At 47.7% G+C, this 24,984-nt stretch overlaps 1 protein-coding gene across 6 annotated transcripts in view; it reads left to right on the top strand.

Annotated features, from left to right (window-relative positions):
* COL26A1 (collagen type XXVI alpha 1 chain) overlaps positions 1 to 24,984 on the top strand; it is a 177,729-nt gene that overhangs the window by 127,255 nt on the left and 25,490 nt on the right. For all 6 annotated transcript variants that reach the window (XM_063402450.1, XM_063402449.1, XM_063402454.1 and 3 more), the window contains 3 exons: positions 8,391 to 8,452; positions 19,594 to 19,747; positions 22,966 to 23,010. In XM_063402450.1, coding sequence (XP_063258520.1) covers positions 8,391 to 8,452; positions 19,594 to 19,747; positions 22,966 to 23,010 — 261 coding nt within the window. The remainder of the gene's footprint in view (positions 1 to 8,390; positions 8,453 to 19,593; positions 19,748 to 22,965; positions 23,011 to 24,984) is intronic.

Here is a 24,984-nt window from a genome sequence, read left to right on the forward strand (position 1 = left end):
GTCCTGTCTGCTTCCTTATTTCATGTTACACTGCACCATATTTTGACTGCATTTTCCCCCTGATTGCTTCTCCCAGCAGGGAGAGGCAGTCTGGTTTGTCAGGGATGTGAAGCCATCTCAGTGTGAGATGGAGTTTTGAGTGTAGTGGAGTTTCTCTGTGTTCTTCACTGGGGTCAGGTCCCACGAGGTTTCTCTCCATGTCATAAAGAAGGGATTGAGGGAGAAATGAGTTTAATTCAACCATGGTGGTATCAGACATGGGATTTTGGCACAGTGAGGACTGGACCAGCTGTAGGAGGAATGTTTTCCCCTGGGTAGGAGCCCCAAGCCTTCTGGACATTGTGCCTTCAGCTTCCTTGGCTAAAAAATGTGGAATCCCTCTTTTAATTTGGGGACTTTTAACCTAGTTTAGATTTGCCCCGTCTAGCTGTGAGAAGTTTGCAGGTATATACCATTCATCCCACCTGTGTGCCTTTATTTTCTGTCCTTGTCTGCTTTGCTGCCATGCCCTGCTACAGCTGTGAACCAGGAGAGGGTTTGTTTGCTGCAGGATCAAAATTATTGAGTAGTTCCAGTCCCACCAGCATCACCTGGAGCTCCAGGACCAGCAGCTCCACTCAGCAAGGCTTTCACAAACTCAGGATGGACTTTTAAAAATCTTTGTTTTCAGGGTAACTTCAGTCAGGCTGCGTTAGTGAAATGTCCTTGGTGCTTGTAAAAATAAAGATGATGCATTTCTATCCAACATGTTGCATCAAAACCCAGCCATTCCCTGCTAAACCTTCCCCTGGCAGACAGAGATGGATTGAATGTGGATCTCCCAGCTGATGGCTGCCTGTGGATAAATTATCCTGACCAAATTCCAAATGCTGATGGAGCAGCGGCCTCACCAGCAGGATGGGGAAGAGCACAAACCCCCAGGCTGAGAGGAATTATGGATAAAATCAGTGACTGAGGTGGGAGGGTGCATGTGTGAAATCTTAAATAAAACAACGTGAGTGATGTGAGCTGTTTAAGAATAGACCTGGGTGAATAATGGAGGGATTTGGGCTTGATTTGCCAAATCAAAAAAAAAAAAAAATTGGAAAGCAAAATGACTTGGGAGAATCCAAAATGGAAACTTTTAAGGTTTTGACACAGTGTAATAACTAAAATATGGGGTTGGGTCAACCAAAATTGTTTCTTTTGACCCAAACAAAACCATTTACTTTCACTTAAGACTATTTAATTTGTTCATTTATTTTTAATTTAAGTGAGATTTTAAAAAAATGCTACTCAAAACTTAAGGCTGAAAGATTTAATTCAGAAGGCATGAAAAATCATTTAAGAAAAAACCTATAGAGATAATATTGCAAAGCTTTTAAAAATCGCACCCATTTTTTTATGTGAAAAACACTGTACCAAATTTTGTGTAGCTTCTTGAATAGTAGTTGTTACTCCAACAACTTGGAGTAACTTGCATTTTGTGGTAAACTTCCTTTTCACTCAGTTTTGCTGAGGTTTTTCTTACAGACATTTCAAAATCATTGAATATCATGATAATGAAAAAACATTTATTGCTTGATTATGAAAAAAAGAAGCCTTTTCCTCTTTAAGAAGGAAAAGAAGAAAGTGGACACGAAAATGAAGTATGAACACTTTACAAGAGGAAAAGGATCAGATAGCAGTTCTCATAAGAAAGGAAATCTGAGCTGCTTTTTAAAGATAGCCAGTAAAGTTAAGGGTAAGGGTTGTTATAATAGAGATATGAGAGACATTACAAATGGGGGAATTTTGGCAGTGATTGGGGTCTCGTAGCAGAGATGGTGAATTATCTGGAATGAAGGTAAAAAGGCAAAAATATTCTGGAGGTGTTCTGTTTCATATTGATAGGCAACCTAATAACTCACAATTTCCAGGTGAAGATAAAACATTCCAGCCTGCAAAATCCTGATGTGAAAACTGTGGGAAAGAACAAACCCTCTTTGGTCACAGAGAGCATCTTTGAGTTTCCCTGAGCTCCAGGCTCCTGATGTGTGAGATGTTTTAACTCTGCTGATGGCCAGGCTGAGCGAGGTGTAGTGGGGCTCTGCCAGTCCCAGTCTGGAGCCTGCATCACAGAATGGTCTGGGCTGGAGGGGACCCTGAGGGGTCCCTGAGTGCCACTCCTGAGTGACCAGAAGAGACCCTGAGGGGTCCCTGAGTGCCACTCCTGAGTGACCAGAAGGGACCCTGAGGGGTCCCTGAGTGCCACTCCTGAGTGACCAGAAGGGCTCGTGGTGTGTGAAGGCAGGTGAAAGGCGAGGCTGTGGCCAGGTTGCAGCATGCAATGTTTGCAGCTCAGCCAGATCACGGATTTTGTGCAGCTGGATGTGGGAAATGCTGGGAAGAGGAGGCACTGAGTGCACAGCTCTTCTCTGGGCTGGTGACTTGGCCTTTCTGCCCCAGCATCAGGGCCCTGACAGCCCTGCCCAGTGGGGCCCTTCCCTTGCCACTGTCTTTGCCAAAAGGGGGAGAGGAGGGGCAGGCACTGATCTCTCCTCTCTGGTGATTCCTGACAGGATCTGAGGGAATGGCCTGGAGCTGTGTCAGGGATATCAGGGAAAGGTTCTTCCCCCCAAGGGTACTGGGCACTGCTCAGGCTCCCCAGGGAATGGGCACGGCCCTGAGGCTGCCAGAGCTCCAGGAGAGTTTGGACAATGCTCCCAGGAATGCACAGGGTGGGATTGTTGAGGGGTCTGTGCAGGGCTAGAGGCTGGACTGGATGATCCCTGTGGGTTCCTTCCAGCTCAGGATATTCTGTGTTTCTGTGGTTTACAATGCACACAGCAAGTAAATACACACTAAACAAAACTCAGGGAGCTTCCCCTTGCACAAACAGCTCCTGCTCTGGCTTTACTGGCCTGGAGCTGTGGCCAGGGTGGGAGCCCTTCCCTCCAGCAGCTCTCCAGCCCTTTGATTCCTGAGCCTTTGCTCCTCAGGCCAGAGGCTACCGGGGGACAGAGGCGTCCATCCCCTCCCTGCCTGCTGTCAGCCCAAACCCCGCTGCAGGGCTGCACACACGGCCCCTTCTAAACAAGCACAATTAATAAAGCCTATCTAGCCAACATCTGACTCTCATTAGAGGAAATGTGTTGAAAAAACAGATCCCAGGTTGGCTGTGATTTATGGCTTGGGCCTGCTATCCTTCACAAGCACTGGCGAAAGCTTTTGCAAAGGGCCAGAACATAAACTACTTAAGGAAACTCAGTAACCATGTAAAAAGGCTGGAAGGGTCAAATCAGACAAATTAAGGAGAGGTGGAGATGCAAGCCCAGGCTGGCTGTCCCCCAGCTGAGGGCCACCTAGGTAGGCACAGAAGAGCTGTGTTCGTATTTCTGCTGTGGAATTTGACTTGAAATTCCTCCTGTGCCAGTGTCAGAAAGTGTCACTGTCCTTTTTCTGGCTATAGTGGGTGTATGTGTGTGGCAGTGAGGGGATGGAGGAGTCAGTGGTCAAGAGTGTCAAATAAAACACCAGTGCATGAGATCCTGGGTGCACACTGAGTTAATGGTGCTTCCTATTTCCCTGGGAGTTTTGAGTTCATCCTTTTCTCTTTGCAAAGAAACATGGTTGATTGGGTGAATTTAGCTGAGTTTTTCCAGATTTGCTCAGAGGCTGCTCTAAACTTGTCCTGGGGGAAGGTGTGTACTGAGAAAAGCTGGTCTCCTGCTTACTTTGAAACACAAAATGTTTTTCCAAGTGGATCTTCCCGAGCTGTGTGTCCCTGACTGATCAGGGCACTGCAGCCCCAGCGTGGCTGTGCTGCTCCAAGCAGTGCTGATGCTGCAGTTGCTGCACAGTCAGAGCTGTTGTGTTGAGTCTCCTGGAGCTGCTGTTGCCTTCCCAGAGCTCCAACATGAGCTGTTGGCAGCCCTGGGGATAACCCAGCCTGTCCTCCTTGTGCCTGGCCATGCAATGCAAGTGCTGGACTAGATCAGATGGAGAGGGAAGAGCTGCCAGGCAAGTTGTGTCACAAAAATCAAAGTATTTCATTTGTTTCTATGTTGCATTTGGTCCTTTTTCATCCTTTGACCTTGGGTCCTTTACAGGTCCTTTACATTAAGCTAACAGTGGATGAAAGGAAAGTGAGCTGTGAGGAGGGAAGTGTTGTTTGGAGTCTGAGCAGGTTGAAGCATGAGCTGCAGATGTGATTCTCATGTCCCCGAGCCTGCCTGTGTGCTACGCCCCATTGCATTGCAAGGTTGAGGTTTCTTCTAATAGCAAAATATGGTCTTGAAAAAAACTGCCTGCAAAGACTTTATTTGTTTAAACAAAGGCTTTGTGATTCCAGAATTCTCTCCCCTTTCATATGCTATAAACCACCTCCTCTGCCTCCCCTCTGAAACACAAATTTTGGAGCAATCCATCAAGAAAAAGAGAGACAGAGCCTTTATCCCTTGACTTCAGTTGAGCTGTGCAATTTATATCTACTGAGCATCTGGCTGTAGGGAAACCAAAAGCTCTTTTAATATTCTGCAGAGACTCTGGGTGTACAAATGAGCATGGGCTGTCAGAGCTGAGAAATGGGGCAGAGGTGCCAAGAGGTTTCTTTGTCTTTTCACACAAAACTGACCTGTGGCCCTGTGGTGAAAGCTGGGCTGGTTCTTCCTTTACTGCCCTCAGTGCCACTGTGATAACTGTGCTGAAATCATTGGAGCCCTGTTGGAATTGGGCTGCAATCACACTGTTCTTGTCAGGATTTGAGTGAGGGGTTTGAGGACTTGTGGGTTTCCAGGCTTGAGAAGCCTGAAGTGTGCAACTGTTCAATAATGAAATTATGCCAAGCAGGAGTGCCAGGTTAACAAAGTACCTGAGGTCATCATTCCCTGCTTTAGGGCACTCTCAGGGTGTATCCAGACTGGAAGCTCAGGCACAGATCTGATGGTAAAGCTGCAGCACTGAGGGCTCATCTTTACTCAGAGATGGGTTGAAGGTATCCACCTTTGTGTCAGGGTGAAGGGAGTCACAGCTGGTACACAGCACCTGGGTGTTATTTTCCAGCATGTGAAGTCTTCCACGTCTCCTCTGCATTAGAATTTTCCATCCCTCCAGCTGCATTCCAGTTGAAATTGGGAATGGGAAGGGAGAGATGTGCTGGGACAGTAACTGTGAGACATCGTGGAGACAGACGGGCTGTCACAGGATATGCTGGTACTGTCTCATGTTCATTATCTCAATTATTTATCCTCCCTGCTGGAGCATTTCTAAAACAAATCCTACCATGTGTTTTGAGGTTGGGATTCATGGAGTGAAATCACAACTCCTTTCTCAGAGTTTAGCTGGAAAAATACAAATCTGCCAACTAGGAATAGTAGGGAAATAAACTGTGGTTCTGTGTAGCAACAAGTGATGGATTTCTGCAGATATGGAAAGTGTCTGCAGTCCCAGGTCAGAGAGTGTGTGCATTTGCCCCAGTGTTATATTTGTTCCATGAGAAATAATGATGTGAGATTCTCAAGCTCTTTCTAATAACACAGATTGCTTTCACCCTGATCAGAAAATTCAGCTTCACAGTCCCAGGCCTTGGAACCACCAGGCATCAAGATTAGACACTAAATACTTCAGTGCATCGTGGTTAGGGAAGATATTTATTAGCTTGATTTGTCACCACCATTCTCAGGCTTTCTGCAAGGACAGATGTGGACCCCAGACCCTGAACAATTCAGTCCCTGGTGTGATGTGAGGGAGTTCTGAATGCAGTGTCTGACACTGCAGCCCTGAGCTTTCATCTCTGCCTTTGAGAGCCTTGTCTGCCTGTTGGTCAGATAAATAAATGTCACATGGATTCGCTGGCAGGACTCTTGCCTTAGTAAGAACTTTTGCATTAGGATATCCACTTTCTGGATTATTTAAATGTCTTTAGGGCCTAGTTGAAGTACCTTGGGTGTGGATCTGGGTTTCCAGGCATTTCAAAACAGAAAGGATCAGAGATCAAATCCAGCTTGAACTTAAGTAGTTCTCGTTCTGACTCAGGCTGTGTTTTCTGCCTATTTCAACATCACTGACATGAAGATCATATTAGTACAAATATCACATGCAGTGACACTGCTGGTTTCTCTCCTCTTCTGTCACTTTGTCCATTTAAATCAAACCCTTTCTGTTGCAAATGCACCTGAGAGGGCTCTTTGAGAGACTCTTCAGGAGCAGAGAGAGCTGCTGGACTGTTGCTGTCCCTAACCCTGTCCTTCCCCTGGGGTTGATTTATCCCTGTGCACAGGGGTGGTACAAACCCTTTTTTTATCAGCTGAGCTCTCCAGAGGGACTTTAAGTGGTCAGCCCATCCATGCAGAGATGGTTTTCAGACAGTTCAGCTCAGTCTCTGAACCTGTGGGAGTTACTAATGTGTGCAAGCCAGCAGAAGGGAGAACAGGACTCTGTATTTTATCTGTTCTGTAACACATCTGGTGGGTCTTTTGGCTCCTGGGAGCTCTGGATTTATTCAGTCTTATCTTTCTGTGGGGATGAGCAAGATCAAAAGCCTGAAGCCAGTTACATCCAGAAACCAATTCCCTGTTTCACACACCACAAGCAGATCCAGACCAAACAAACCTCACCCATTTCCTTCCCCACAGGACAGTGCACTTATGGCACTTGCATGTTCATGGGTCAATTCTAGCCAAAAAATATTGCCCAAGATCTATCCCAAAAAATAAAAATAAACAAATGTTATTTGCTGTTGGGGAAAAGAAGGTCCATGTCAGTATTGACCTGTGAGGAAATCCCTCCGAGTGTTCCTGAAGCATCAGATGCTTTGCCTGCAAAATATTGTGTATTGTGAGGTGGAAGATCCATGTCTGGCTCCTCTGGGAAGCTGCACAGCTCCTCACAGAGGACCAGTGTGAGGATTCCTTTGGAGAGTGCAGGCAGTGGGTTGCTGTTAGCACTCCAACAATCTTTTCAGCCTGTAAATCACCAGGGTGGAACAGCCCAGCTTCCTGTTCCTGCAAGGCATGCACTCAGATTTTTGTGTGGCTGAGAGCCACCAGGACATGCAGTGTGCTCCACAAGGGCAGCAGGTGACACTGGACACGTCCCCAGTGCAGGGGACAAAGCCTGTCGGGGGAACAGCTGAGCCCAGGGGCTGGGGGGTTCACCCAGCCAAAATCCGTGTTCACCCTCTCCTCGCCACAGGGAAGCTTTGGGTTTCCCCAACAGCCTCTGCACCATTGCAGCCTCAGCTGCACCTGAGTGCTCTGTGAGGGCTCAGGAACTGCAGGTCAACATTCCCAGCCCTATGGAAACACCAGAGTTTAACACTTCCATGGGCAGTCAGTGAAAACAGGCTCTGGCTCTTGAGGAACACAAAACACACAGAGAGATGTATTTCCCCTCTATGGGACATGAGCTGTGATTCATCACCTGAATATGGATGGTTTATCCTCTGAAATGCTTCATGCTGCAAATCATTTTCCCCTTTTGAGAACTGCTGGGCTTCAGAAGTCATGAGAGGTGAGGGGTCCAGTGTGGAGAGCATCTCTGAGAGCTGGGAGTGGGCAGTTCCACTCTGCTGCAAAGCACCTTGTTGATTAAATCTCTGTTCAGGGCTTTACCCTCCTTCACTCACTTTAAAATAGCTGAGATGAGACCAGAGGCAAAGCAGCAGGCCTCTGTTTAGATAAGGAATGTCCTTTGGAGGGAGCAATCACTTTAACCTGCACTCAGAGCTCCTTCTGGCAATGTTTGTTCTTGCTGAGGCCTCCTGTCAGGCTCCTTTGGTGGCTGCTGCCTGTCTGCTGCTCCTCTGCAGCAGAGTGAGATGGAAACCACTTCATGCTGCAGCTCTGGGCTGCGTCAGCCCTTGGATCTGCCTTGGATTTCCTGGCTGTCACTGAGATGGGGGCTTTGTCTCGTTTGTCTGGGAGTGGTAACATGGCCTGGGAGCCCAGCGATGGAGCAGGACTCCACAGAGATGGGCATTTTGTGTGTTCATTGCTTTCCTTGGTATTTTAGCAGGAAAATAGTAGAGGAGAGAGTATTAATGGAGTGGAGGTTGTGCAGTCTGGTGTCCTGTGAGGTGGGAGCAGGTGCCACGCCAGCCTGCACCAGTGGCAGGACAAGTGTCTCTGCCTGTGACAGCAGGTCATGCTGGTTGGCAGCATGAAAAGTCTTAAAACTGATTTTTATTTCATCATCCTTCTGTTTACTGGGAGCTTAATTTCACACTGTGCCCCACCAAACATCCCCAAACAAGGTTCATGTGACGTGGCTGTGGCTGGTGATCTGTGCAGTGGATCTGAATATTTCTTTTCCTCCATAAGTGATCCTGACTCACTTTTCCATGTGCCTTGGATCAAAGGGATCAGCCTGAAGCGTGGGTGGACGTGCCCAGCCCCTGGCAGTGTGACAGTTCTGTGTTTTGTTCTCTCTAGAATGCATGAACTGCACGAGGCTCGCCGATATGACCGAGAGGCTGAACACGCTGGAGGCCAAGGTAAGGAGCTGCCTTTGTTCTCCTGTTTGACCAAAATTTCCATGAGTTTCTGGTGAAAAATGTGTTCAGGTGGCAGGCCTGGAGAGATCAGGTGCCTCTTCCTTTCTCTATGGCAGTGGCTCTGCCCCAGAAAATGAGACCCTGTCTGCCTCTAGCCCTGCTCCTTCCCTTGCCCTTCCCATGTGGCTGCATCCCTGCCTCAGCCCAGCTCCCCCAAAATAATGCTCAGACCTCAGAAATGCCATGCCATGTGTTGCCATCATGCTTATTTGTCACTCTTTGCCTGTCACACTCTGCTCTGCTGTATTTCTTCAAGTGCAGTCCAGTCCTGCTTTTTTATCCCTTTTCTGAAGGATGGGAGGCTCTCATGCATAGTTTAGTGGAGACAAATATTAGGGGGAGACCTTCACATTGTGGAGGTTGGTTTTTTTATTCCTACAAATAGTTTTAATTTCTACCTACTGGGATTCAGATAAATTGTTCCAGTGTAGCAACAAAGCAGCTGAGTCAGCATTCCCCTTTGATCTGTGGTCCCTCCTTTGACAGCCCACTCCTGGCTGTTACTTATCATGCTTTGGTCCCTTTAAGGCATTTACTGCTGTTATTATTCATTAACTGATGCTTATCAATGACATAAAAGAATTTAGGGAGAAACCTTTGTGGAGGGAGGTGGTGGTTGTGTGGTGTTTTTGAGGCCAGTACGTGATATTGTGGTAATTTGGGAATTGTTTGTGCTGAAGTGAAGTCTGGAGCCTCCTCAAAGCCCTCACAGTTATATTTCACTGCAGGAAAATGAAAGGGTGGGGGAATGAAATTCTGGGGAGTGGGATTGTTGGAGTGGAGACAACAAAGGACAAAAGGGAGCTGGGTTGTTTGAGCAGCAGGGGCTGGCACGGGGGTCCTGTGGGCAGGAGAGAGGGGCTGGTGAGTGACCCCTGAACCCAAGCAAGAGAGATGTGAATCAGCCCTTCCCTCCCAGGCTGTGGCCAGCTGCACCTTTCTTCGTTTTCCAGGATTTTCTGTGTCTGGCTCGCTGGCAAAGAACACCCAGAGGCTGTCCTGACACCGCTCCCCTCTCTGCTTGTGCTGCTCCCCACTTGTGTGGGTAACAACGAGCAGAGACTGAGGGCAGCCTCAGCTGGGGCCTGGCAGGGCTCTGGGGAGGGGAGGGAGGTTTTACCTGCCCAGACCCCTGCGGGAGGGCAGGCACAGTGTGTTGTCTCTGATTTAGTGCTGCACTCAGGCAGTCTGTGTTGCTGCTGTGATGGTTTTCCCTCTGACTTCCCTCTGCTCCCACACAGACCCGAGCTGGGAGCAAGGCTCATCAAAGGGAAATTTACAGAGGAAAATGAGTTACTGCCTTCGTTTTTGAAGTACTAAACACCACATCTCTGCAAGGAGACCTTCTGCAGCACAGCCCAGCAAGGCTCTTAACAATCTTTTGGCTTCCACTTTGTTTGAAAAGCTGTGGATGCTTTGCAAAAATTGACTGCAGCAATGAAACAGAGAGTGAAGCAACAGAACACGACTGCTGCTGCTCTACACAAGAGAAATATGCTGATTTCCCCTTTTTTCAAGGTTAATTTAAGTTCAGTTTGATCTCTGTAGCAATCTAATGAACTCAGTTGTTATTATTCAACAATAGCCAGCATCATTTACAAGGTGCTTGTGTTTGTTTGATGTTGTCTGCATTCCTGTTCTGGATTTTGGAGGCAGATCTGTGTTTTGCTGGATGATCTGGATGTGAAGCTGTCTCTCAGCTGTCCTTACATCTTCTTGTAATCTCTCATTTCACCACAACAAGCTGAAGCTGTTCTGAGGAACACAGGAGGGATGGGCACACACATCTCTGCCAGTGCCAGAGGCCATTTCCCACTGGATTTTTGCAGGTTTGTTCTGCAAAGGCAGATGGGGAATTTCATCTTCCCCTCAAGCAGAGCTGGATTTTCCTGCCACAGTCCTGCTCCCTCTGGAGGGAGCTGAAGTTGAGGTGCTTTGCTGCTCTTGCTCTTTTGAATTTCAGCCCAGAATGACCAAGGTGAGCTCAGGGGGTGGCAAGGGGAAAACCAGCCTGAGGTTTCTTCTGTCCCTGCTCCTCTGCAGCTTTTATAGCAGCCCCCCTAAAAACGGGGATATAACCAGCAATGGTCTCATCTCTCTTACTACAAGGGTGAGCTGGTTCATCCAAATTGTAAGATCAGTGCCCAAATGAGGTAATAAAAGTAACCCTCTGATTTTAGTAAAATGAGAGTTGGATCAGAAGGTGAAAAGCGAAAATAAACACAGAGCAAATGGAATGAAAAATGACTCATTAGGGACCAGTGCTTTTCTTGCCCTTGGGGAGGAGAGAGGCTGAGCCTTGGCTCAACTGCAGCAGAACCAGCTCTGTGCCTCACACCTTCCTCAGTGCTGCTCCAGGACGTCCTTGTGCCTGGAGGAGGGGAGGGAGGTGGAGGCAGATGGAATCAGGTTCCAGCCTCATCTCCTGTTCCCAGCTACCACGTTGTCTCCCCAGGCTGGAGTTCATGTGCTCAGCACCAGCCCCACTCAGTGCCAGAGGTCTGAAAGCTTGATGGATGGTGCTGAGCTCAAAATCTACAGAGTACAGGATCCGTGTCAGGGAGGATGGTGACCATCCTGGGGTCCAGGACAAGAAATGGTGTGGACTGGAAGAGAACTACCCCCTCCCCAAGCCCCAGCATTGCAACCCTTTTTTCTTTCCTGTGACATCTTAGTTTACACCCCCACAACACCTCCTGGCCCCATAGGTCCCTCGTTGGTGGGACAGCAGAGCAAACCTTGCTTTTATTTCATAGCACAGGTTTCACTTAAGCCAGCACAACCCCTTAGTGGGAAGTGTCTTCAGCCCTTCCTAAATTTCCTGAGCCTGGTGCTGCCCTCCTGTGTGACAGGATCGAGCCCAGACAAACCTTGGGAGTGACAGCACTACCCATGGCAGAAAGGGCTGGCAGGGCTGCAGGCAGGGCTGGAAAGGGAGCAGGGATGCAGGCAGGGATGCAGGCAGGGCTGGAAAGGGAGCAGGGCTGCAGGCAGGGCTGGAAAGGGAGCAGGGATGCAGGCAGGGATGCAGGCAGGGCTGGAAAGGGAGCAGGGATGCAGGCAGGGATGCAGGCAGAGATGCAGCCAGGGAGGCAGGCAGGCTAGAAAAGGAGCTGCACACAAATTTCTGCTCCTTTTTCTTGCCCAGTTTCTCTAAGTGAGCACCACCACAGAGCTGTGGGCAGCACAGTATTAATCCCAGCTTTGGGTTGGAGTTGGAGTGCAGCTCGATCTGAGCTGATCTAGCCCAGCCTCATCTCCTGACACCGCTCCTGCGAAGCTCATTTCACTTACAGCTTTAATGCCTGGAGATAGCATTACATATCCAGTGTCTGATTGATTCATTGTGTGATTGATAAATGACATGCATAGTTCTTGCATGAAAACAGCCCCTGTAATGTGATTCCCCACACAGAAGATTCTGGAAGGTTTTAAAGGAAGTCTTTGGACGGTGCACAGAATTTGATGGATCCGTTGCTATTTTTCTGAAATCAGCCCATTTATTTAGGACAGATCACCAACAGCACCTTCACTGCCCATGTCTTTGGATGGTAAAGCATCATTACTTGGAGTTTTAATGTGATCATTGTATGAAATATTTCTGTATTCCCCTCTTCTCCCAGGCAGTTACATGAAATACTGGCAGCTGTCTGGGATGTTTTATGGGGTTTGTCTTTTCTTTCTCTCATAGACAATAAAACAATTCCCTGCTGTAGGGGAGAGATATTTGGAAGATAGCAAATGTTTCATGGTGCTGTGCCATGGCTGAGAGATTGGGAGGGGAACCAGAATGGCTTGGCTGTGAGGCTGCTGCTGGCCCTGCAGGGTGGACATGAGCAGTTGTTGATACTTCAAGGACTTCCATGGATTTTCCATGGTCTGTATGTGATAGCCACAAGCAGGTATTTCCTTTCCTTTCTGAACAGGAAAGTGTCTTAGTTATTAATCCCTAAGGTTTCCTAATGGCTCTGTGCAGAATCTGTTTCTCCAGCTCCAGCAGTACATTGAATTTAAGGAGAATTTGTGCTGTTTCACAGGTTGCTGTATAATAACTGGCTGGTTTCTGGTAGCAGTAACAACCTGAAATCAATCCCTGTAAAATTTCTAATTTAACGCTGAGTTTCTGTAGGTCAGTTAATGACTCAAATGTCCCTAAGAATGAAATGCAACTCCCTAACTGATTCTTACAAGGAGGAACCACGAATCAAAACTGGGTGGGCAAAAACTGAATTTTGGATGGATTAACTTTGCATCCATCTCTTGGTTTTTTGCTGATCTGCAATAATCCTGATGGTGAGGCAGTTTGGCTACTGACCCTTCTCTCATTTGGGCATCCTGCTGCCTTTCAGAATGATGGTTAAAATCCTTTCCTTCTCAAGTCTGGTAATTTTTGGGCCTTATTTCTTATCACTGTTGGATTGAAGGAGCAGTCTGTCCCCCAAGACTGTTCCATGTGTTCGGCCAATTCTGTAAATCCTTTGCCAGAACAACAAAAAGGCTGCAAAGGCCTCCTTGTCCACCATTCCCTCCCACAAAGTCTTTTAGTTACAAGTTTGGCATTTTTAGTCAAACTGATTTAATATTTTCATAAAATAACTTTGCAAAATTCTCGTTTCCTGACACACAACTTGAGTTTGCCAAGCAAATCCTGTGTCTGCATTAGGAGATACTTTTGGTGTTTAATACCTGGGAACGCTGTTTACAAGCTTTGTGTTTTTAAGACAAATACATTTGTGGACAAACTAGGTTTTGTCAAGGGAGGTGTGTGAGGAGCCCAAGGGATGTGCTCAGATCCTTTTGTAATTTGACGTCCAAACATTTGAATTTCTGCTTGATTCTAGTCAGAAATTCTACAGGAGCTTCATAAGTGAAGTACCACTATAAGATAAAAATGACCGTGGGTCCTTTTCCTTTCAACTTGCACTAAGGAAAGGCCCAGTCTCATCTTTTCCCTGGTGCTGCTCTCTCCCAGCAGCTTTTAGAGCTCTGTGGAGGAGAAGGGCACAGGAGGCACCTGAGCCTGTTTGAGGTGAGTCCCTGAGCTGAGGGCTCCTCACCTGGGGGAGGCAGAGCTGATCCCAAGGCATTGCTGGGCACAGGGGGCACTTGGTCGAGACTAAATTCACCTCAGGCTGGTCTGGTTCACATCCCTGGCACTGCTACACCCCCAGCAGGTCTCAGCAATACCTGGGCAGAGGAATGATGTGATTTTGAGGGTGGAAGGTGATAGCTCACAGATATTTTTATCAGGTGTTTTAAAGGCACAACAGTGAATCTGATTTCACTCTGAGCTCTCTTGTAAGCCTTTTGTTCACAGGTCCCTCATTGCTATGAGAGACACCATTCCCCATCACATTTTGTAAAACTCCCTGTTTCGGTCTGTCTTGATGAATGGTTAAAAAACTCTTATATTGCCAAATAATTTGCTAGGAAGAAAGGTATGTCCAACAAGTTATGCAATTACCATTATTAATCAGCTTGTGTCTCTACAAGATCAAGGGAATCTTACTTTACACTGGAATTCTTAGCTGATGAGCTGGATTCATGCAGTTTCTTTCCCTCCTCTTTAGAGAGGGATGGAAGGGAGTTAATTCCACCGATGCTTCAAGAGACCAAATATCCCTTGTTTATTAATTAATAATATCCATCTGGATTTTTATCCAAAGAAAAAGCATTCTGAGCCCTGTCATATCAACTTTTAAATCTTTGGAAGCCTGGCTGCTCTTCCCTTGTTTCTAACACCTACCTAGTTACAGGACATCAGGAATGTGAGCAGAGGACAGATGATGGGAGGAGGCCGCCTTTGTGAAATCCTTTTTTGATGTGTGGGAACAACACAAACAGGGTTCTGGAAAGCCACTACAAGCCAAAAATGTCCTCTGACACCGAACATCTCAAGAAGATGAAAACCGTCCTCCCATTTCCATTGTCCCTGGCCCGAGCCTTTGATCTGATGCAAGAAATGTGGTATTTGTCTGAAGTTGAGAAAGTTTATGCTGGCAAATGGAAAAGGAGGAGGTGGGTTGAGTAAGCTGGGACTGAGCTCCAGGCACACAACTCTATTGTCCCTGTGGAGGGCCAGGAGCAGAGCGGGATCCACAGCCAGGCTTAGAGCCCTGGGAGCAGAGCAGGAGCCAGCGCCTGCCCTGGGAGCCTGGGGAGTGTGGGAGCCCCGGGGTGACGCTGCAGGCAGCAGCCTCTGGCCAGGGCAGGATGGTTCCCCATGCTCTGAGTGTTCTCCAGGGCAGGATGGTTCCCCATGCTCTGAGTGTTCTCCAGGGCAGGATGGTTCCATGCTCTGAGTGTTCACCAGGGCAGGATGGTTCCATGCTCTGAGTGTTCACGTGGCTCCTGAGGCTGGCCCAGCTCCTGCACGCTGTTGGCAGCAGAGGTGGCCCTGTTTCAGTCCCTTGCAGCCTCCTGACCCAGCTCAGCTGTGTCTGAGCTGTGGGTCTGGAGCCAGAGACAAACCCTTGTGCTGCTGGGACCTCTCTTGCCAGAGGCTCCAGTTCAGCACATCCATTTAGGCTGATTTGAGTTTTTCCTTCCATACATACATAAAGACAAAAGTTTGAGTGTTTTGCTGAGTTGAGGCTGTCCTTCAACACAGACTGCACATTCCAAGGTGGGGAGGAAAGGGGTTTTTGTGTCCTGCAGGGATCTGCTGTCCTGGCACCAAGGCAGCAATCATGTCCTCCTCTCTGCCTTCCCTGGCTGGCTGGTGACATCACCCATGGCTGCAAGATATATTTCATTTATCTGTTGCCACGAGGATGTTTTCTGCCACCATTCTTCATGGTGGCAGAACTTTTGTGTTGGGAGGTTGTAGCAGCAACACAGGTGGGCACTGCTTGCAATGAGGAGTCCCTGTGAAAATCACTCATTTTTCCCCTTGATGTTATCCCTCACTCTACCTCAACCCTATTGACTAGAAAATACCAAGATTTTAGTACTGAGACTTTAATACACTGCACATTTTGCTAATTTTCTTTCTGGCTGTGAGCCTCTGTGGTATCATTTTCCAGCAGTTTACTCAGAGGGCTCGAAACTTTCTTTTTTTTTTTTCTTTTTTTTGTTTAATGAAAGTGGGAATTCTCCTCGAGTCCCCTGACTACAGCAATGGCAGCCTTAAGAAAAACAGAACGTGACAGAAAATGGATGAATGGCTCCAGTGCTATTGCAGTAATGTGTAAGGAGCCCATTTCTGCTCTGTGCTGTGTGAGCTGTGAGAGGACACTCCTTGTTGAAAGAGCCATGTGTAGTTTGAGATTTTTGAATGTGACTAAATCCCTTGTGCTTCTCCTTCTTTAGTTTGGCTCTGTGGATCTCACGGACGTGAGAGATCTCTTCTTTCTGCTTTATTTCTTTTGGGCATTTCTTCAGTCCTAATCATAAAAACTAGAATTTCTCAGCAATTTCAAGTCTGGAGACTTCCTGACCTCTATCATTTCGTGCCCAGGGAAAATAAACTTGTTACTATGGTTTGAGCCTTAATGACTGCAAAGTATATATAGTCAATTTATACCAGCACATGCTGGATTATCCTGTGCATGGCTTTACAGCTTTTACAGCATTTATCAGCAGAGTGCTCATTTCAAACATGTTGTTTTAATGAAAAGGATACCGTTGCCACTGTTTTGTGTTGATTATGTGGTAACACATTTTTATTATCACCCATAAAAATGATTTGGAGCCGTTCCACTCCAGATGCGACCTTCGGCAGAGCCGCGCTCGCGCCGCCCGCGAGGGCCGCGGGCCCCTGGGCTTTGCTGGGCCCTGACCATGGTGCAGGATTTAATATCCCTGTTCCCACAGCTCTGCACAGCACTGCCCAAAACAGCCCCTGAGTGCCCCTTCCCCTCAGCAGGAGCATCCACCCCTGCCCTGCCTGCAGCCCCTCTCATTTGCCACCTCCAGGGTTACTCTGCCTCTCTGCCCGAGTGCGTTTTGGCAACGTCCAGCTGTTTGCTGGGAAAGTAAAAGGATGATATAATAAATAATATAAAGTGGTTCAGGAAAGGTCTTCAGCTCACACTTGAGTCCCATGGCAATGGGAGTTAAACACAGTTGTGGTAAGGCACATGCTTAAGTGTTTGTTGAGCTGATAACACGTTTCCTGGAAAGTCTGATGAATAAATCATTGGGTAGGAGCAGAGTGCAAGAGGCAGATGGAACTGATTCCTTCCTGCCTGGCATCAGTCAAACTTGGTGAAGAAAAGCACTGTGACCCTACTCCTTTTTGCTGTACTCAGAAAGCAGGACTCTGGATCTGTAAACAGAGATCCTTGCAATAAAGGAAGAATTTTGCTGGTTTGCAAGAGTGAGGTTCAGCTCCCTTGCACTTAACCCAGCTCCCAGTTTAATTAGTTTCTGATTCGTTTCTGATTCACCCCTGTCAGGCCAGTACATTCTGCAGGAAGTTCATAATTTCTGGCATTGCTGCAGTACTGGCTCTCACCAGGCCTTGCAATAAAGAAGTGATAAACCTTGTAATAATTGCAAGTTAAAAACAAACAAGCGGAGCCAAGTCACTCTCATTTATAATTGCAGTGTGACTTCATTATGTAAAGACAACACAGTGTGTAAAAGCTGAAACTTCTAGGGATTTAGTGGAAAGTTTGAGCCATATTCCTTTTTATTTCCCTTATCCCTAAATTAGTATTGCTTAGGTGGTTTTCAAACGGGAAAAGATGATGCTGTAAGAAACATCAGTGTTGCATGCCTAGAGAAATGTTCCCATGTTAGAAACCAACTCCCAGTTTCATAGAGGCTACCAGTGGGCAGAGACTGGTGGACAGCCTGGATCAGATGGGGAATGTGGGGTCACTTTGCCAGGGAGAGGAGGTTGTAAATGGCCCAAACACCTCAGGGATGCCTGCTGGATGTGGGTTTGTTTGAAGGTTGTCTGTTTGCAAGGCCTGGAAACAGCTGTGAGTTTTAATAATATCCTATTGCTTCTAAGCAGAGCTCCTTGAGTAAATAGCCTGCTTTTTTGTTGTTGTTGTTGTTTGTTTTTGGTTTTGTTTTTTAATTTGCTTCAAAGTTGAAGCACTTCAACTCTTTAAAAGCTTCATCTTCTCCATCATCTTTAATTTGGTTGCTATTTGTGTTTTTGCAACCAATACTTGTCCTCAGTTTGCTGGTACAGCCCTTCACCTCATCGCAGCTCTCAGTGATTTGTGACCTTCTGACTGTGGGTGTGAACCCCAGGGAGGTGCTGTGTCCCCAGCAGCAGCCTCAGCCCCTGTCTCGTGGTTCTCACCAGGGACACAGTCCCTCGTGAGGCACCGAGGTCCTCCCCAAGGAGGGTGTGCGTGGGACACACTCACAATTAACACAGCAGCTGCCCAGCTAATTGATGCTGATTTCCTAAACCCAGTAAAGCTTTCATGCCAAAACCCCGTGGTCTGTGAGCAGAGTTTATGGATCTGGCAGGGAGAGGAGTTCCAGGAGCTCCTCAGGAACCGAGATTGTGTCTGAAATCCTCTGCAAGGCCTGTCCAGTGCAGCTCTGAAGGGCAGGGCCCATCTGGGGGCTGAACCCCCAACTCCGGCCCTGTGAGCCCCTTCTGGGACCCAGCTGACCCTGTGTGTGCTCCCCACGTGAAATACAAAGCTGTGTTTCGTGTCAGGGAAATAAAAAGAATCTGTGTAATTGTTATTGTAGAACCTGGCCACGGGACAGTTATAAAGATGAGTTCTAATAAACAACCGAGGAAGGCATGGAAGAAGGTTTTTGAACAAACTTTGCTTGCAATTACCTATTATAAATCTCAAGCTACTCTGTAATAAGAGTCTTTGAATTAAAACTTTAGAAGCTCGTTTTGTATTAAAGAATTTTAAACTGTAGTTTTAGAATGTAAAAAGGCTTTCTCACAGAATAGTAAAAAAAAATCCTGGATACGGAAGAAAGATTTCAGCTGGCTGATTTATGGTTCCTGAAAAAGGGAAACTGGAAAGAGACTGATCACTATCAAAGACTGATAGACCTGGAAAATAGAAGCAGGACCCCACCACCTGGGATACATATCCTGGATGTACATCCTGGAATATTGAAATCTAAAATGGACCACAATAGAGTATACAAATTAAATAGGAACCAAACATCACCGTCACAGATTTATGATTGTTAGGTATTGAATAGTGACGTTAAAAATTAGAAATGGAAACTGCTGAGAAAGCCTATGAATATGTATGAATATAGCCAATAAAATCCCAACAAGTCCAGCAATCGGTGTGCAGTTGGAAGGTCTCAGGGTTGCTGTTCCCTGAGATTCTCCTCGGGGTTGCTGTTCCCTGAGGCAATAAGGCTTTTGAGCTTCTCTTGCCCAAAAGGTCTCAACGCCAGAGCCAGAGCAGACAAGCTGAGTCCCCAGTCCGTGTTTCCAAGGTTGTTTATTCTTCATTATCTCTCAGTTCTTTCTCAGCTCTGCAGGGCATCTCCAGCAGAGCAGGACACGCAGCAGGACTGGGGTAGATCAGAGGGTCCCGGACCCTTTGTTCCATTTCCCTGACCCAACCACCGTCCACAAGGAACTTTTTATTTACAGAATTTTACCAATACTTAATACCTATATTAACATGTCATTTCTACTCTAAACCAATCCTTGTAATACAACTCAGCAGAAAATGGTGGAAAAGAACAAGAACAAGGAGGACAGGGACCACTCCCCAATTCCTCCATCTTGCCTCTTCAAACCCATATACTAAAAATCCTAGATTCTACATTTACATTCTGTGATAAACCAAATACTACTTATTTTGAATTCTCTCAGCTTGTGATTCTTCATACAATGTGGGCATTCACTGCCATGGACAGGAATCAGAGGCAGTGTCCTCCTGGGCTCTGTGTGAGGCTGGATGAGCCCCTTGGACAGATCCCAGACCCCCCTGTCTGGTCTCCAAACCCTCCAGGGCGGCCAGAGGGATGTCCTGGACTCTGAAAGGAAGGGAAAATCCTTCCACTGTACCAAGCGCTGTCTTTGCTCACACTTTACCATGCTAATTAATCAATGATTAAAATGAATTGCTGCTTGAATTACTGGCCGTGTCAAGCTCTCGTTTCTAACGTTGCCCGTGCAGATCCTGCTGCTGGAGGCTGCGGAGAGGAGCCCAGGGCTGGAGAACAGCCTGCCCCTGGCCGGCCCCACGGCGCCCTGGGACCAGGAGCTGCTGCCCGGCGCCTTCCCCCTGCTGCACCCCGGCTCTGTCCTCAGGAAAAGCGGGGCACCTGCTGGTAAGCCTGGCTCTTCACCAAATCACCCATCCACACAACTGAGTAGCAGATTTTCCTTTTAGTTTATAGCTCATGAGAGGCTTTTTTCTGCCTCTAATGAAAAAATGAACTAGAATTGCTCTCGTTTTCCTGCCCTCCATCTTCTTGTGCTCTTTCTACCTTGCTCAGCTTCCATGAGTTGCTTAAAAACCTAACTCTGCTGCCTTCTAATTTGCCTGATGGAATGTTATTTCAGTCATGCTGATGCCCTGGAAGGCTGACCTGGAACAGAGACTGGACAGAGCTGGAGAGTAAAGCAGAGATTTATTGAAAGGCCTTTAGGGCACACCTTGGGCAGGACAAGAGCCTGGCCAGGGCTGCACCCAAGGTGGACCCAAAATGGTCACAAAATGGCTGACCAGTCATGAGGTCTCACACTTTGATAAATTTTGGTCCATTTGCATATAATTATTGTTTAATTGTCCCATTACAGCTTCAGATTGTGAAGTCTCATCCTTCTTGTTCCTCCCTTCAGTCCACCCTTGCTTGTGCTTTGGGGCTGAAAGTTGTCCTTGGTCTCCAGCAAGGAAAGGATTTATTTTGTCTCCCTGCTCTGTGAAGAGAACTGAGTGTGAGCTCAGAGCTGCACCCCTGGGCAGCACAGAGCCTGAAAAACACGGAAGCTGTAACTTAAGGCAACACAATGCCTTTGGGGTAGCTAAAAAGGAGTGTGGGTCTGCTCTACCTTTGGAAGCTGCAGAGGAGAGGGGTTGGGAGCTCTCTGCCTTCCTTGAGTTCAGCCAGAGCAGAGCAGGGGTGTCCTTGGGGAAAGGGAAATCCACTGAAGCTGCATTTTGCCAGCCGTGGTGGCCTGTGGCAGCCACAATTCCTGTTGGCACAAACATCTGCTGGGAGCTGAATTTGGCTCTGTTCTGGTTCTGTTAACCCCAGCAGGGCCACTGTGCCTGTGTGTTTCAGTGGGCTTGTTTGAACTCCAGAGGCTGTGGATTTTGAGGCCTGGACACACTGAAACATTCCTGAGGAAAATGCAGAGGGATGACAGTGGGACAGTTCTGCTCACCTACTGAGCACCAAATGCAGCATTTCCCAGTCTGGGAGCAGTGCTGGGGGGTAGAGGAACAGGCTGCACGGGTCACTCTTGGTTTTATTAGGACAAAAAACTTTCCCATGGATAGCAGCATCAGTTGCAGCCTGCTTTATATTTTCTAAATTTGCCATAAACACAATGGGCTGTTTTATGATCCCTCTTGTGGCATGAAAAAAAAATACACTTATAAGAAAGTCTCCCTCTGAGCCCACTTGGCCAGACAGATCCCCAGGCAAGAATGTTCTTGACCTTGGCATCTTTTTTCAAGATCCCTGCTCTGTGCTTCTGAAGCCCTCTCCGTCTGTTGCTTTGCTTGCTCCCAGAGCAGTTCTTTATTCTTTAGGGCCTACTTTGCTTCTTTGTTCTTATTTTCTTTTCATCTTTTCATCCTGAGCAGTTTATTATAGCAGCCCTTCCTGACTGCAGCAGACTGGCAGCGACCAAAACAGTCCAGATGTGTCCCTGTTTATGATTTGATCTGATGCCACAACATGGAGGGAGGTTCACTGACAATGTGTTCTGCAAAGTATTCTCAGACCCACAGCCTGCCAGGAACTGAATTAGGGCAGTTTCCCCCAGTGTCCATTAAATGCTCATTCTGCCTTTCCCATGTCATTTATTTCTGTTGTGGCAGTGTCTTGTGCTGCACCAAAGTCAGCCCAGCAAAATGCTGGTGACACTGGGCCTTCCAGTGTCCATTAAATGCTCATTTATTTTGGTTGTGGCAGTGTCTTGTGCTGCACCAAAGTCAGCCCAGCAAAATGCTGGTGGCTTTGGGCCTTCCACGCCAAGTCCTCTCCTCCTGGAGGCTCCTTGCACTCCTGTTCTCGTGTCCTGCTGGGCACAGAGCAGTGGCTGCCTCTACCCAGGTTTCTGGCAATGCTGCCCAGCAGAGCAGCTTCCCTTAGATCAGGCTCAGCCCATGGTGCAGGGTCAGCACCTCCCACCCCTGCAGCAAAGCCTGGGGTCACTGGTGGTCACATCCTGAAGCAGGTGGTGACATCTGAGCTGTGTGTGAGCCTGTGGTGTCAGCCACATCCCAGGCTCTGCGAGTGCTGCCAGGTGCAGCCCTTGCTCACTGTTACCCTTTTGTTTTTCTGGCCTTGATTTATTTAACCTGGTGTGGAATAATAACCGTGGTGTACTAAAGGGATCAGGAATGCACTGGAGTGTTTTGAGGCAGGACAGTGTCTTTCAGCAAAGAGAAATAATCACTTCAGCTGCTCACTGACACGTGGTCGCCTGCTGGAGCCCCTGCCCAGCCTCTGTGGGCTTCCAACACTTGCTTTGCTAAAGAGCTGTGGGGATATTTCATGGACCTGGGTCCATATTTGGCCTCCTTCTCTCCCCACACCAGTCTGAGTCCACGATTCAAAGCCAGCCAAACAAACTCAGCGTGGATTTTGGTGGAGTGGAGGGAACTCCACACAGTTTAGGATGGAGGGGAGCTGCCCATTTTGCATGATTTTGACACCGTGCCTGACTTGTTGCTCGAAGCTCCCCCAGGTTCTCTCCCAGAGATCTCAGGAGATCTTTCATCGTGTGGGATACTGGAGTAGGTGGAAGTCAGGCCTGAGTGTCCTGAGTGATTTGGGGCTGTGGAAAGCTAAGCCTCTGTCCCTCCCACCCCTTCCCCTGAGCCTTTTGTGAGACATTCCCTACTTTGCCCTGCTTCTTTTGGGTGTTCAGCCAAAATAAACCCCAGCCCTGCCTTGTGTGCCACCAATCTGGAGGGACCAAGGGCAGGATGCTGGGGCCTGACACGAAGGTGGGTGCTCTGGACAGGATGCTGAGTTCTGGAAGGGTTTCTGGATGACCCCAGAGCTCTGGGCTGGCTGATGCCTGTCCAGGCTGAGGTCCAGGAAAACTTGCTACTGTTTGTGAGGGTGGTTATTCCTTCTGTGAGTGACAGGGCTGAGAACAGACAATCATTTAAAAGCAATCAGTGCTGTTGAGACAGCTGCAGCACTGGCCTTTCTGATCAGCTTGTTAATCAACAGAATACATTTTTCTGAGTATTAAGATAATATATATACTCTGGCTGAGCCAGTTGGCAGCAAGAGACCTAATTTTTCATATCTCTCTATTTTTTCTCCTTCTTTTTTTTTTTTACTCTGTCCTTCTTAAACAGAGCCTAAAGGACACAGAGGTGCAGAGGAGCAGCTGATACCACAGGGTAAGTTCATTGTTTCTGCTGTTTCTTTTTCAAAGCACAAACTGTTGTTATGCCCAGTCCTGTACTTATGTCCCAAAAAGCAGAAAGGTTCTGTTGCCAGGAGCTCTTTGGCGCTCACAGATGGAGAGGCTGGGTTTGTTCTTTGGGTTTTATCTGCTCGTGGGCTGCTTTGGTTGGAGAGGCCAAACACCATTTTTATCACCTCTGAGAGATTAATTCCCCAGCACACAAGGGATGGGCAGCACTGGCTGATGGAGAGGCAGATCGTGGAGCACATGTGCCCAGAGCCAGCAGGGCATGTCCTGAGTGATGGGAGAAAACTCTTCTCTCAGGTTTTACCTGCCGGGGCACCAGGAGCCTCTGGGGATGCTCAGGGCATCACTTTCCTAAGCTCCATGTAAACAGAGCAGGGAAAGCCCTGGGGAAGGAGGGAGCAGATGGTGTGGTGTAGGTTAATGACAGAGCCAGGAAGAAAATCCAGGTCTCTGCACATCTGATTTGGTTTCCAGCAGTAGATTACTCACCCTCTGCCTTTTCAAAAATGTTTTTCCTGTGTTTTTTTGCTTCATATTGTTTGGAGGATAAACACTCACCATGGGCTCTCTGGCAGCAATGCCACTGCAGCAGAGCTGATTTCTGCCAGCTGAAGATTTGGCTTCCCCCCTTTTCCCTGAACCCTTCCCTCTCTGTTCCCTGCTGCACTTGTCTCCTCTGAGCTGCTAACAGCGTTTGTCACCACTGTGAGCCCTTGCCTGACACCCTGCCCAGCGCTGCTGCTCCCAGCCCTTCCTCCGGCGCTTCCCCCTCCAGGGAAGGAACTGCCAGAGTCTCTAAAGCTCTGCTGCAGCACTGGGATGAAGGATGCTGCGGGAAATGACTGCTCCTGCTCTGCAGGACTTCCTGGGATTGAGTTATCAGGCTGGGCTGAAGGACTGAGGGTGATTTACACGAGTGAGGGAATGTTCTGACTCACACTCAGCAGCGCAGCGTGTCCTGCTTGCAAAACAGTTTCTGCCCTTCTTCCCTCTGTGCTGGAATTTGCTGCAGTGAAGTTTCAGGTGTGCTGGGCTTTTCTTAGGGGTTGAAGCTGTTTCCAATGCTGTAAAAAAATGCTCTTGCTTTCCTAAAAGGGCTCCTGATCACCTGCCAGGGCTTCCCAGCATCCAGGGGAGATCCATCCTTCTGTCCATAGAAAAGGCTGCAGTTTATGTCCTGTAGATAAGCAAATTGATCCAAATTAAAACCTCTCTAATTCCTTGTTCAATACTCAAATCAGATCTTTATTGATGACTGAATGCACCAAAAGTACAGGCTCACACTCCCACTCAAAGCCATTGAGAAATGTCATTTCCTCAGTCTGCCCAGTTTCATTGTGGATTGAAGGGGGGAAAATGTCATTTTCATAAGAAAACGAGTTTGGGCATCTCTCCAAAATGGAAAAAAAGAAGAGAATAAGGGGAATCTCTCCAGGAGATCTCATACTGGGGGATTATTGCTTTGTTGTGAGAAATGAGGAGTTTGGATGTTTGGGGTGACGAGGTTTTGTACCCCAGGTGAGCTTTCCCACATCTAAAGTGGGAACTGGATCCAGATGTGGGAGCTGCATGTCCCTGATGTGATTGTGCAGCCCTGTTCCCCATTACCAGCTGGGAAGGTGCTGCCCAGCTTCTCTCCTTTCCTCCTTCTCTCCCTCCATTCCCATCCATGCTCTCCACCCCCAAATGCAGCACATTCTGCTGGCACTGGTTTTGGGGGGTCCAGTACCCCTCCTAATACCTGGGAAGGAGAAAGACACTCCTTAAGAGTTGATCAAACCTAAAATTGCTCTGCTGTGTTGTGGTCATATGTAATACATGGGCTAAAATCTGAAATCTGAGTGCTCTGAGCTTCGGACTCATCCTGATCTCCCTCTGGCTTTGGAGTTTGCATCTGCCACTGCTTTCAAATACTCTGAGCCCTTTGGTAGCCCAGAAA

The sequence above is a fragment of the Prinia subflava genome, chromosome 8 (assembly GCF_021018805.1).
Source record: "Prinia subflava isolate CZ2003 ecotype Zambia chromosome 8, Cam_Psub_1.2, whole genome shotgun sequence".
Taxonomy (NCBI): Eukaryota; Metazoa; Chordata; class Aves; order Passeriformes; family Cisticolidae; genus Prinia; species Prinia subflava.